At 31.6% G+C, this 12,892-nt stretch overlaps 1 protein-coding gene across 50 annotated transcripts in view; it reads right to left on the bottom strand.

The window, feature by feature from the left end:
- Nucleotides 1-697: 697 nt before the first annotated feature.
- LOC148237363 (uncharacterized) overlaps nucleotides 698-12,892 on the bottom strand; it is a 75,003-nt gene continuing 62,808 nt past the window's right edge. For 19 of the 50 annotated variants that reach the window (XM_088206020.1, XM_088206021.1, XM_088206022.1 and 16 more), the window contains 6 exons: nucleotides 8,767-8,998; nucleotides 8,608-8,634; nucleotides 6,346-6,507; nucleotides 6,024-6,173; nucleotides 5,746-5,822; nucleotides 698-3,764 (listed from right to left, as the gene is read on the bottom strand). In XM_088206020.1, the coding sequence (XP_088062146.1) occupies nucleotides 3,071-3,764; nucleotides 5,746-5,822; nucleotides 6,024-6,173; nucleotides 6,346-6,507; nucleotides 8,608-8,634; nucleotides 8,767-8,998 (1,342 nt within the window). In that variant the 3' untranslated portion in view covers nucleotides 698-3,070. Of the gene's footprint in view, nucleotides 3,765-4,784; nucleotides 5,653-5,745; nucleotides 5,823-6,023; nucleotides 6,174-6,345; nucleotides 6,508-8,607; nucleotides 8,635-8,766; nucleotides 8,999-12,892 lie in introns of those variants that run through there. The other 31 variants (XM_088206023.1, XM_088206026.1, XM_088206038.1 and 28 more) reach the window with 8 other exon arrangements.

Genomic DNA, 12,892 nt, shown 5'->3' with positions numbered 1-12,892 from the left:
ACGAAAAACGAGGATGATGATAATGATCCGGAAATTGAATTTGGGCGACCAGAAGAAGACGATGACGAAAAAGAGGAATCTTGAGACACATGCCAACTGGTGATGATATTCAGAGGTGGACCAAGTAGCTTCTGATACCATTCACTACGAGGTTGTTCAAACAAATACATTGGTACAAAATGGACTAGGACTACCCTATCTAAATAAAAACGCACCTTGCATTTTATTTCAAAGGTGGCGGACACGTATGTATTATTTTGTTATTTATTGTTTATAAATTATATTTATTACTTATAATGTATTTAAAATATTAAATTTTATTTTATTAATTTAAAATTTTAATTAATATTTTCTTATAAATTTCTTATTTATAAATAATAATATTTTTATTATATATTTAACTTTGTAGAGTGTACTAGGAATCAGGCTCTGTAGTTTACATAGCGTTATCCTATAAACGGATGCGTGTATATTTCGAAAGCATATAAAGAAATGAAGCTTACCAAACTTGTAGAACAATTTATTTTCTACAAGTTTTTTAAAACATATAATGACGTGCAAAGCGAGATATTAGCAAAAAAACGAGTTTCAAAGTTGTAGTAGATAATATTATTTATATTATATTCCTTATGTGATACACATCACATTTAGATTAATAAACATATTCATAAAACTTTTATCTTAAATGAAACAAACCTTTAAATAATAATGATTTATTAAAACAAATTTTCACTACAATCCTATCAATCTACACATTGTTTAAATATTATACAATAGTTTTTTGTTTACGATGTTTACAGCGACAACAAATAATATGTAAACGTAAACTAACAACGGGGCGATAATTAACATTTAATTAACCGTATCGGAGGTCATGTAATAATATACAATACAAATTAAGTAAAACTCATTTTTTAAGTACTGTTTTTTAAAAAAAAAGCAATCTTTTTAAAATCGAGTCTAAATCAATTAATACTGCTCACTACTTTGTGTTAATAAAAAAATACGTCTGAATAATTAGGATTACATCGTCTAACTATATATAAGGCAGATATATTATTACCCATATGACTATATGCGTATATGATTGTTTATAATAATATATAAAATATGTATACGGTACATCATTTTCATTTACAAGTTACAAGATTGAAAATAAATTACGCACAATAATTAACAATAACAAAATTACATCACAAAATACATGAAGACAAAGCTAATAATTGTAATAGATTTTATGTATACATTAAATATATAATATATCAATAACGCTAATGTTTAAAACAAAAATCAATTATCACAAAACACATTAATATATACGAGGATGTTTCAAAAAGTAATAGCAAATTGAAAATGGTTTGAGAAATGTATATCCTAGGTATTTTAAACTTGCGCATGGGGAAGATACACTCTTAGAGATTTTGGAAGCATATACAATATGACGGCGCTTTTAGTTTTATAGTTTCGATCTTAGAGGAGCAGTGAACAATCATCAGATTCTAAGATTTTTGAAACCAATGGAGGTGAACATAAATTTGTGATGAGCAATACTCCGGCTCCATCACTGATGTCATTATTTGTGGAAACAAGAAGTGGATGGCAGTATCGGATCCAGAAGTGTAACTTAAATGAGGATTTCTCAACATATTTTATTTGCTGTTGCTTTTTGAAATGCTCTCGTACAACATCATGTAAATGTATATATTTATTTTGGCAAAAATTTATAATAGTTAACAAACACTTAGCAGCAAAGTGTATTAAACATTAGCTCGCTTTGGCAGAACAATGCAAAACATATTTAGGCTTCAAATAAATTTGTACCATTCGTAACATATTCATACAGATGCTCGTTCGTAATAAACTTATTACAATTGGAGATACTCGTGAAACATAATTACTGTACATCATTTTATTTTATATATAACAAACGTTACAAAATTGGCAAAAATCATGTTGAATTATAAGTATGTATATGATAGATAAAAAACATTAGATTTGACTATATTTTGAGTAAGTAAAGTACCTCCCTTTTTTATTTATTTTTTGCGTATCATACAAGATCAAAACCTTAACGTTATTTTATTTATATAAATATAATACTGCAACATCTTTTTTAGACATGTTTTAGATACGATATGAATCAGTTTAGTGTAGACCTTGAGGCTCTGGCTTAACGAGCATTTTCATTTTATTTATGTGGTACCCTAGTCTTGCATTATCAGTTTATTACATTTTATTACACAGATTCGTTCGACATGGTTGTATTATGAGACCTCTTCTTTTAACATAATATGTATATAATTTGTTTCAAAAGTGAATTGCCCAACATATACATTATGGAGATAGTGTCAATATCCAAAAGACATACCATTCCATTCTAGAAAAAAAGGAAAATTAGATAATCTAAAAAAATTATAGTATATAATATACTAATTCTTTCTAGAATAAATTGACATTGTGATACAGTTGTTGAGTCAATAATTTTGCCCATCAAATAAACTAATTTTAGAGCAACTTGGCTTTAAAATAAACTATCAATAACTAAGAATTTAATTTATGTTACACAGAGAGAATCAACACCAACCATGGAAACTAAAATAATGATATGCCACTCTACTGAATGATTACCAAAGACCTAGAATGTCAAACATTTTGTAGAGAGGGAATCAGATAATCGCAGGTAAGTACCACACATTAAAATAAAGTATTTCACAGACTCAGCATTGATATAAGACCGTAGGAATAAAGGTATTGTCTATACTGCAGAGAGAATCAGAAAACTTTGGAAAACTGTAAAAATGAATGGAGATCTTTCTAAATGTAAACATTAGTCACCCCTTTCAAGAAAGAATCAAATCAAAGTAGAGTGAAACATGCTGATTTAAAGCCAGGACCTTACACTTCAATTACCATATCAGAGTCTCGAATCAAAAGGTCGTTACCTTAAGACACCAGACCCCCAAAATATGCCATTTGAACGGTGTACATATCAATTATAATACAAAATAAATGACGTAATGGAATGTAGCAACGTACCGAAAATATGTTCACATTAAGCTATGATTAAGTCCTAGCATTTGTTCATTTGTGCTTGTTTTAAAGGTTTCAGCTCCATGATCTGAGTTCGTCTGGGTATACCACTTATTTTACTGTTGGACAAGTTGATAGATGGCGGCAACGATTTATAACCACTGTCCGAATTGTCGTCGGTGTCTGTAGCGTTCCCGTTTGTGTAACCATTCTTTTTACAATGTCCGTTTATTTTATAATTGCCGTTTTCTCCGTTCGACACTCCATTGAACAAATTTGTGTACGACTTATGATGCTTTTTGATAAGATTCTCTTTACTGTCGGAGTTGCCGTTTAAGCATTTACTCTCACCGTAATCAATCTCACTCGTATATATGTTATGCTTCGAGAAGTTTTCGATTGATTTAGACCTGATATGCAGAGATTTATTGCTAAAGTTATAATTGAATGGCTTTGTACCGTTTTGTTTGTTGGCGATGGCCTGCAAGTATTTCGTTCCTACTCTACAATTGGTTTTAATCGATCTGGTCGGGGAACTGTCTTTGGTTTGGTGGTTTGAATGTCCGTTCTTAACACCATTCACTTTCTTGTAGATGTTCGATTCACAATCACTGCTGACCGGAGAACTGACTAAACTATACGCTTGCCTTTTCACTGGTGATGTCGGACTACTGGAAGACTGACGAAGATTGCACGGTGACAGGATGCTTCGACTTCTTATTTGCTCATTCCAACTGAAACACAAGAACATAACTTAACGCTATGTACTATATAATCTGTAATTCGTTATTATATGTATATTACTAATATTATTTAAAAAATGTCTATTCATCGTCGATCAGATACGTACCTTTACATCCTGCTGGATGCAGCATGCAACATAAAAATTAATACGTAACCGAAATAATCAGCCTGATTCATTTACAAACTCAAATCATAATATTATAACATCAAAGCGTTCATGTTTGTCTTATTAACATTGTTAAATACATTTTAATAGTTAGTAACAAATCGTTTCAAACATTTTAGAATTTATGTAAAAATGCACTGTAATTATTCTAAGATCTAAATTGTGTATACATATTTATTATCTATAGGGGAAAGCTTTGTACTAGAAGACAGTTGTGAATAAATTAGATTAATTAATAGAAAACTAACTAACTGAAAATATTCTATTTATGTAAGAGTAGTAGATAATTTAAAAGATTGTTTCTAGACTTTAATATTATAAATAAAAAGGACAATGTGTCTTATAAAACATGTTTATATAGATATTTAACAATTAGTTATAAAGCATAATTCCAAATAACCTCCATTTGTTCATTGTCTCATTTAAGCAATAAATAATAAATTCCAATTAAATCCAATAAACCAACCCTAATTGAAAAAGTTATTATTCAAAGCTTAATTTTTTATTAAATTAATTGAAATTTATTAATTTTTATGTTATACAACTGAACAATCAGTAAACTTACAAAAAAACTCATTCTAAATATATACAAGTATGATTTTGAACAAACTTTAAGATATGATAGCAGATGATAGAAAGATTAAGAGTTAAATGTATGGCTGAGTCATTTCATATATACCACTAAATAAATGATAATGTAAGCTTATATAAGTATTTTTAGATGATGATCTATATATATATATTGCATCAGATCATTTAATTACAATAATAGATTATATACACTATCTCCTGATGCAACTGTCCTTATGTACAACACCTTCCCATACGCATAATATAATAATCATTATATCTAAAAACTCTTAGTATAGATATATGGTATATATAATTCAGTCCATAGTGTGGACAAATATCACAATTAATAATCACTTTATGTTATATTATATCAAAACCAAAGGCACACAAAAGCAAAGCGCAAATTTAGTTCATCGAGTCGCATTGCTTGTAGCACGCGTCTCTGTCTTTGTAAGTGTTAGTCGACTGGTAAAAAAGATTCAACAAACACAAAAGGTTCAACGAGCATAACAAACACACAGCCAGTAGGCAATCGAGCCACTGTACCTGGTTTAATGAATTATGCCCTCGGATTCCTGCGGCGGAGCTCCTATCTCCAAGGTGAAAACTGCTCAGTCCGTTCCGTTAATAAATATTCGTTCAACCGATACAAAGTCATCCAGATAGTATTTTATCAAATGCAGCGTGCATAATTCACATATAACTTTTTTATATTAAACAATATATTGTACAAATAGATCAAAGATTTAATATTTATATATATAGAGAGAGATAGAGCAAATTAAATGATGAAGCGAATAAATAAAATGATGGTGCTGCAATTAGTGAATCATATGATAATCCGTGACAACAGAGACGGTAGTGAAGTGAACAAATTTTTAACTCTGGATACTTTGGAACGCACTATTACTATCAAAGGCGATATCTTACTGACGATTATTGTATTATATTCTTTTAATTTATTTGATACTGTATTAAACCGAGCAAAAATCAAGTTAAATTCAATGGACAGTGCTTGAGAGTTTAATATAATGTTATTGTTACTCCGATATGAATTAAAATTGTTCCAAAAACAGTGCATTAGATTTATAGATTGATTAAATTGAGCATGTGCAAAATTTAAGCCTTGTTTGATTAACCTAAAATGATGAAAGATTTAGCTTTATCCCGAAACGATGATAAAATGAGAACGTTCAATGATATATGATATTAAGATAAGTCAAAATACTAACCTTACAATACTACCGGGAACATGGGAATCTGTGGTTAGGCTTTGGAGAATGTTCGATCCTTGATTTACTGGTCGCAACTGAAATATGAATCAGAGTTATTATCCATGACTCAATTAGCAAAGTAGAAGGCAAGAATTCAAAAATTTTAAAAGGAGTACGACAAGGAGATGTCTTGTCGCCAATTTTATTCAATATCCATCGATTGCTATAAGTATCATTTTCTGACGACGTAAATGTAATAGAATCTAAGGCAGATCCAAAATATATTTTGTTCTTACCCTTTCCGTTTGAGTGGCAACGTTACATGTGTCTTCGCTGGAGCTGCTTGAATTAGTTTTGCCGTTTTCTAATCCGGGATGGTTTTCAGAATATTTGCTCATCTGTTGTTGTAAGAGTTTTACTAGTCTTTCTCGGTCTTCTAATTGGCTCTAAAATTTATTAAAATATATTCATAACAAAAGTAATAAATTCTAACTTTATATCTTTGGATTTCACTTATTCAAAACAATCTCCTATTTCTCTCAGAATAAATTTTAGTTATTAGATAAACTTTACAGACTAAGTTAAAGATAAATTATTATAAAAAATATAATTAATTACCTGTAGAAAGACAAGTTGTCGTCTAAGGTCGGCCACTTCTTCTTGTGGTGCTGGTGGAGGCGGTGGTGGTGAAGCTTCTCCTACTTCGCCAAGTCTGAGGGACGGCCCGTTCTTCAGCGGACAAATGTCTCGCTGGGCATCCAACGGGTTGAGAGTTTCGGTCTGAAAGCATATATGTTTAAGTCAATACAATATTATAAAGTTGTTCAAAAATTGTAAATTAGTTTTTATAGTTTATGTAAATTAGATTCTAAACAAATTAATGCATATAAATGTGCCCAGCAGGTTGCCGTTGTAAAATATCCAGCTTTTTGAATTATAATCGTTACGAAAAAGGCATTTTTATTAGATAAGACAATTACATAGTCTGTTTCTACCTCAAAGTATCACATTGGCCAGAAAGTCGAGAGTAAGAAAGAGCAAAACACCCCCTCCCTTACTTCAACAAGGTATATACACGAGAAAATTTTACGCGTACTTATGATACTCCCACTTGTCAGAACTTCTAAAACTTAGCTTCCAACAGGACACAGCCAAACTTGCACTAATACGATATGAAGACAGAGGAAGAAGTCGCTTTCTACTTTACGTCAAACTTAGTTAATAATATGATTTAAAGAATACGTGACGTAGATAAAGCTGCGAGAACAAAACGTAGCCTCAAGGCTCATACAGGGAGATTCGATTCTAGTTTCCTACGTTGGTTGCACTGTAAATCAGACAGCTGTCAATAATCACGCGTGTTCAAAGTGTCAAATGCAAGTTTGCAATAACATATTTACGAAATGGATCGCTTCACCACCGCATAATGCGTTAAAATTGTTCTACAGAAATAACAATTCTGTATGAACTAAGGTAAGTTTATGGTAAATTTCATCGTCCTACTGAGAGAACAATGCGCAACGTAGGGGAAAAACTTGAAGAGACTGGAAGAGTTGGAGATAAGGTAAGGCCTGTGCATCACTGTGGCACCTGTTCAGCTGAGAATATTGCCGCTGTAAGTGAAAGTATGGCTGAAGACACGCAATTGTAGATTTGTCGTGGTTCGCAGCTTTTGTGATTTTATTATTTGGCGCCATTTGGCGCATTTTGCAACTGTACTTGCACCTATACCCGTATAAAATTCAGCTAACACAAGAACTGAAGTCCAGAGATTACGGCCAGCAAATAATTTATACAGATTAAGTGTTAGAGCAGCAGAAAGTTGATGCTGATTTTACAAAGAAATTCTTCATCTCTGATGAGGCACATTTACACCTCTCTGAGTATGTTAATAAGCAAAATTTCCGCATACGGAGCGAGAAAATCTTCATGTGATTCACAAAATACCATTATATGACCAAAAAGTGACTGGTATGCATTGTGGTCAGGCGGCGTCATTGGCCCTCACTTTTTTGAAAACGATGCAGGTCTAACTGTAATAGTCAATGGCGCTATAGGCGCATGATAACCGACTATTTTTGGCACAAAATCAAAGATATTGCTGTGGAAGACATGTGTTTTCAACAAGACGGCGCGGCGCAACTTGCCACACATCAGGTCAATCGGATGAAAAGTTCCCAGGTCGCATTATTTTACGTATTTTGAATAAAACAATGCTAAAAAAACAGTACAGTAATTATTCCGGACAAATAATATTTGCGTTCGGTAATAATATTTGTATTTTACAATTTAAATTACTACTTTTGCATCAGAAGTAAAATCATGTACAATGGGTGTACATCACTGGAACGTATGTTGTTTTAGAATCATGAAGAGGAAGTTTTAAAAATGCCAGATATTTATCCTCCATATAAAATGAAACACGCTGTTTATTATACTATAACTACTCAATAGCCCAACCTTAAATGATAATATATAAAAAAATTAAATTATTCTGTAGTAAATTATTTTGAAACAAGTATTTGTTGAGTTCGCCCTTAATATTATTAACTAATCACAATCGATTCTTCTGATTTTACGGACTGCTAATTATTAAAAACTAAAAAAATAATAACAAGTAGGTACTATATCCTTTCGTAACTTGTAACAAAGGTACTTTACCTTTGTGATTAGAATTCAAAAAAAAGAATAGTAAAAAAATATTTTATATACAATATATAATTGCTCTAATGATTATTTATCAGAAACAAGTTATATATCAACAAGATAACCGAGAAAGCTAAAATGTATCTTGTTTCCTTTTAAGGTCTTTCTTGTGTGAACACCTGTTGCGGTATTCTGATATTTTAAAATAACATACAAAGCACATTTAACACTCACCCTCATCAAATTATGTTCCTCATCTGGCTACAGATTGTTAACACCAAAACAGCAAACAAAATCATAGTAAAAAATAAAACAAATAAAACGTTAATTAAAACAAAATAAATTAATAAAAAAAGCATTAAAATGAAATAAACTAATATGGCAAATTCACACCTCTTGTAAAACTCTTTTTAATTTTAATAGCATCGTCTTGATTGTGACTATATCGTTCATCATGTGCCCGTGTGTAGCTCTCTCCAAACGCATTGCATCATCAGGATGAACTCCTGAGCCAGCCGAGCCTGCTGTTGTTGAAGTTCGACTTCCATCTCCAACTAAAGGTGAATCTGGAGTGCCTGCTCGGGATCTGGATAGCAATCTTCCCGTCCTCACGGGTAGATTTGTTCTGAAAATCACAATGAAAACCATCAAAACCATAATATTAAATAATCGACTGAGTTTCTGAGACATTCTCGAGTTGATTTTCAGCGATTGGTACCTATACTGCTGAGTTTTTTGGGCTTTTGGTGTTACTTTTGGCATTGGACTGGCCGACCTAATCAATATTGTTTCGTTTACAAATAAATCAGTCTTCTTTCTTCTAGCACTAGCACTGGTGGATTTTGAGTTTTTGTCCATTTTATTATTTATCATTGGTAAATATATTTTTATACTATAAATATGTGCGATGGACTGATAAATGTGAATTATACGACTAACGAGAAGCAACTGATTACATTCAAGTAAAATGTATCATATCATCGAACAAGATAGATATCAAGAAATCAAATTTAATCTCAATTGATAATATGAATTATCGTTAAAATATATAATAAGCTGTTTAACATGGCAACACAATCGTGTTGATAAATATTTTAGGTTATGTTTTGACTGTTAAAAATCATAATAAACAACGAGAATCAAGGACGCGCTTGTGTGCGTTTTATTTTTCTCTCTTTTTATTATTATTATAAAATAAGGCCACCGGATAGTGTTAATTATATTTTTGTTTTATATTATGTTCGAAATCGTCGGTTTAATCGAAGGACGTTATTTCGCGTGCTTTGGCCAAAAATGGCCGCCGCGGGCGAGACGTCCATTTTGCGCAATTGCGGCGGCGCCACTGGCAAACGGGAACATGCAATATGGGGGGAGATGGGGGAGAATATCGATCCGCAATTTTTGTATTGTTGCGCGCAAGCAATGATAACGCACGCCAGCTTGTTGATACCGGCGTATCGATAAATAGATAGGAACATACGCAAAATGGCAAAAATGGACTTTAAATGGAAATTAATTGGTATATATTGACTCCCGGAAGATCGATATTATCAGTATCCTGACGCACCGTTTAATACAGAGAGTTATAATAAGAAAAAAACTGTGTAAAACTATAATAGTCTACTGACTTGAGCAGAATAACCCCATTAATCATTGTAGGGCCGCTGAGAAAAAAATCGGCTCCCGGTGTTTATTGTACCTGCCCCCCCCCCCTCCATCCAACATTTTAGTAACATCTAAAATATTTTTTCTTGTATAAGCTAAGTAAAAAGAAAAACATTAAAAATTACATGGATCGACCAAATTTATATTAAAACCAATTTCACTTTATAATTAATGATTCGGGCCCTGGTTACTTACATCGGCTGCCCCCCCCCCTCTCTGAAGATAGAAAATATAAGCGTACGACTATAAATTGTTTTATTTGCTTCAAAGAATTTCATTATGACATACATTTACATTTTTCTTGAAAAAAATAATATAATAAGAGTAGTTTAGTTTAGCTTAAAAACTCAATTAGTTATACTTCTTATTATTTAGAAAGCAGCACTAAACAATTCAATTTTAGTCAGTGTTGCATTCATAGAAAAGTCGAATTTTTATTGTAAAAGCGATTATATAATGCAATGACCGTAATAGCGCATTGGTAAGAGTTCCAAGGGACTGCATTCAATTTCCGCAACAAAATTGAAGACATAAATATTATACCAGTCATGAGTTAGTTGAAACAGATGTCTAAAGTATTGTTACATAATAGTAATTAGATGTCCTGCCAGCAGCTGTTTTGCGCTATGCGCTTTTAAATTCACGATTTACACTGTCATCGTATTTCATATATCTAATATTATTATTATATAATAGCAAAAAATTGTAAGCGGTGGAAAAAATCACTAATTAAAGAAATATACTTTTTATATCACCACGACAACAAAAGTGAGCACATTTTAGAAATATGGATCATTACTTATTTCAAAGACTTCCAATACCGATCTAATCGACGCACGAGTCATATTAATGTTTAATAAATACATTTATTTATAAATATAATTATCTTATATTTGTGTTAAAAAATCTTGAAATTATAATCGCTCGTTAAATAAAGTTTTCTACAAAAGTATTGTACATACTTATAACCTCGTATATATAATTATAAAAAGATGCGTGACTTAAACCCGTAAAATGTCGACCGTTAGAAAACGAGAATAATAAAAGAGAAAAATGTAAACAATGCTCGCAATTTATGCTGTTAAGACATTTGTCAAATTACGGTATATGACGGCGGAAATTTTTAATTCTCATTTTCACACAAATCTCGTTAAACTATCTGATATAACTAGATGAATCAATCTTAACAATCTGTCTGATAGTTTTTCTTTAATCACATGGTAGAAACAAACATTAAAAACGAGGTCAAGTTCAATGAATGAAGTAACAATTTTTTCGTACATTGTTAAGCAATTTTTGCGTTATAAAAAATACCGTTAAGACAAATTCCATTGCATTTTTTGTGCGACGATTGAGAACAGTTACAAAAGGTCGTAAAGTGACCTGTTTCATTAACGTTTTGTATAATAACTTATCCATTCACGATGACGAAGACTAAACGGAAAAAGTTAATTAACAAGGATGTACTCCGGTTTCGTGATAGTGTATTTAACTAAAAGTTGATACAGTTATAGTTATACGGACACGAACTGTGACCTATAATAGACGAAGGTTAATTTGACCTTTATTGTGTATAGGCGTATCATATCTCACGGGGATGATTCAAGCCTTGCTAAAGTGTGAAAATATAGTGTTGGTATTTGTTGCTGGGGGAGTCTTTACATGTGTATTTATTTAGTTAATTAAATAAGCTAAACTGATTTTAATTAATTTATAGTATTTCATTTATAATATACGTAATAATAAACAATATTTACAATTGTGGAGATTCAGTTTATTTATATTTAAGATTATCATTAATTTGATTTCACTACTATTGTTATAACATACTATTTGCATAATTAATAATTACTTTTAAAAATATATCGGCAGTAGTTTTTCACACTTACTTTCACAACATCAGTGTCAATTTTTTATTATTGTAGATTTTTCCATTCCATTTTTAATATAAATATTTCTCATTACTTTTACTATATATTATTTTTCAATAATACTTTAGATGTGGCAAAATCTAATATGTACGAAAAACGACGACCGACATTGATTATCATATGTTTCTTATTTTATTCTTATTTTAATAAAATTTCACGAATACGAATAGCGATGAATAAAAATAATAGTTTTACTAACAGTTGCGAGCTACACTAATAGAAAAGCAAGGCTTCGAGCGCAAAGTGCAAGATAATGAGCGCGAAGCACTAAATAGCAGAAGGCAGGCCTAAATTCTAGTAATTAATTGTATACTGACTTATTTTATAAACGGGTGTAAATTAATTGCACTATAAATTTAATAGCTTCCACTATAAATTTAATATTTTTAACTATAGTACTATAATACATATATGCATGTGGTCTCTCTTTACATCTGTTGTCAGTTGCAAAACATCTTTGCTGTTCAAACCAAAACCTAGCCTAAACGAATTAACCAACTCCAAAAAATAAACCGCATCAGGGACAACCGCATTTGAAAGGGGGGGGGGGTGAATTTGCCCAGAAAAATGCATTTAATGTAATACTATCTTAATGAAATTGAAATATTAAAAAAACGACCACAGACTGGCACAACTTTTGCCCCTCCCCCCACCCGTGGAAAAATCTGAAATGACATACCTGTATTAGATAAGCTCGTTTCAAGTTTGTTTATAGAGAACATAAAATTGTATGTAATTTTTGGTCTGGAAGTTTTTTGAATGATAGGCAGATAGGGACATTTGTCCCCTAAATTTGGCCAGAAAAATGGGTACTTGTTTAGAATGACAGCTCCTCGCTCTAAAGCCAATAGTAGTGGTTTGGCCCTAACCGCTACGAAAGCGGCTAACAACGTTTTGCTACGCAAACCCCGCTGCGTCACATT

This window comes from Plectrocnemia conspersa, unplaced genomic scaffold, assembly GCF_051122295.1.
Source record: "Plectrocnemia conspersa isolate PC_06_02 unplaced genomic scaffold, ASM5112229v1 ptg000002l, whole genome shotgun sequence".
NCBI lineage: Eukaryota > Metazoa > Arthropoda > Insecta > Trichoptera > Polycentropodidae > Plectrocnemia > Plectrocnemia conspersa.
This window is presented reverse-complemented; position numbering and strand designations above follow the sequence as displayed.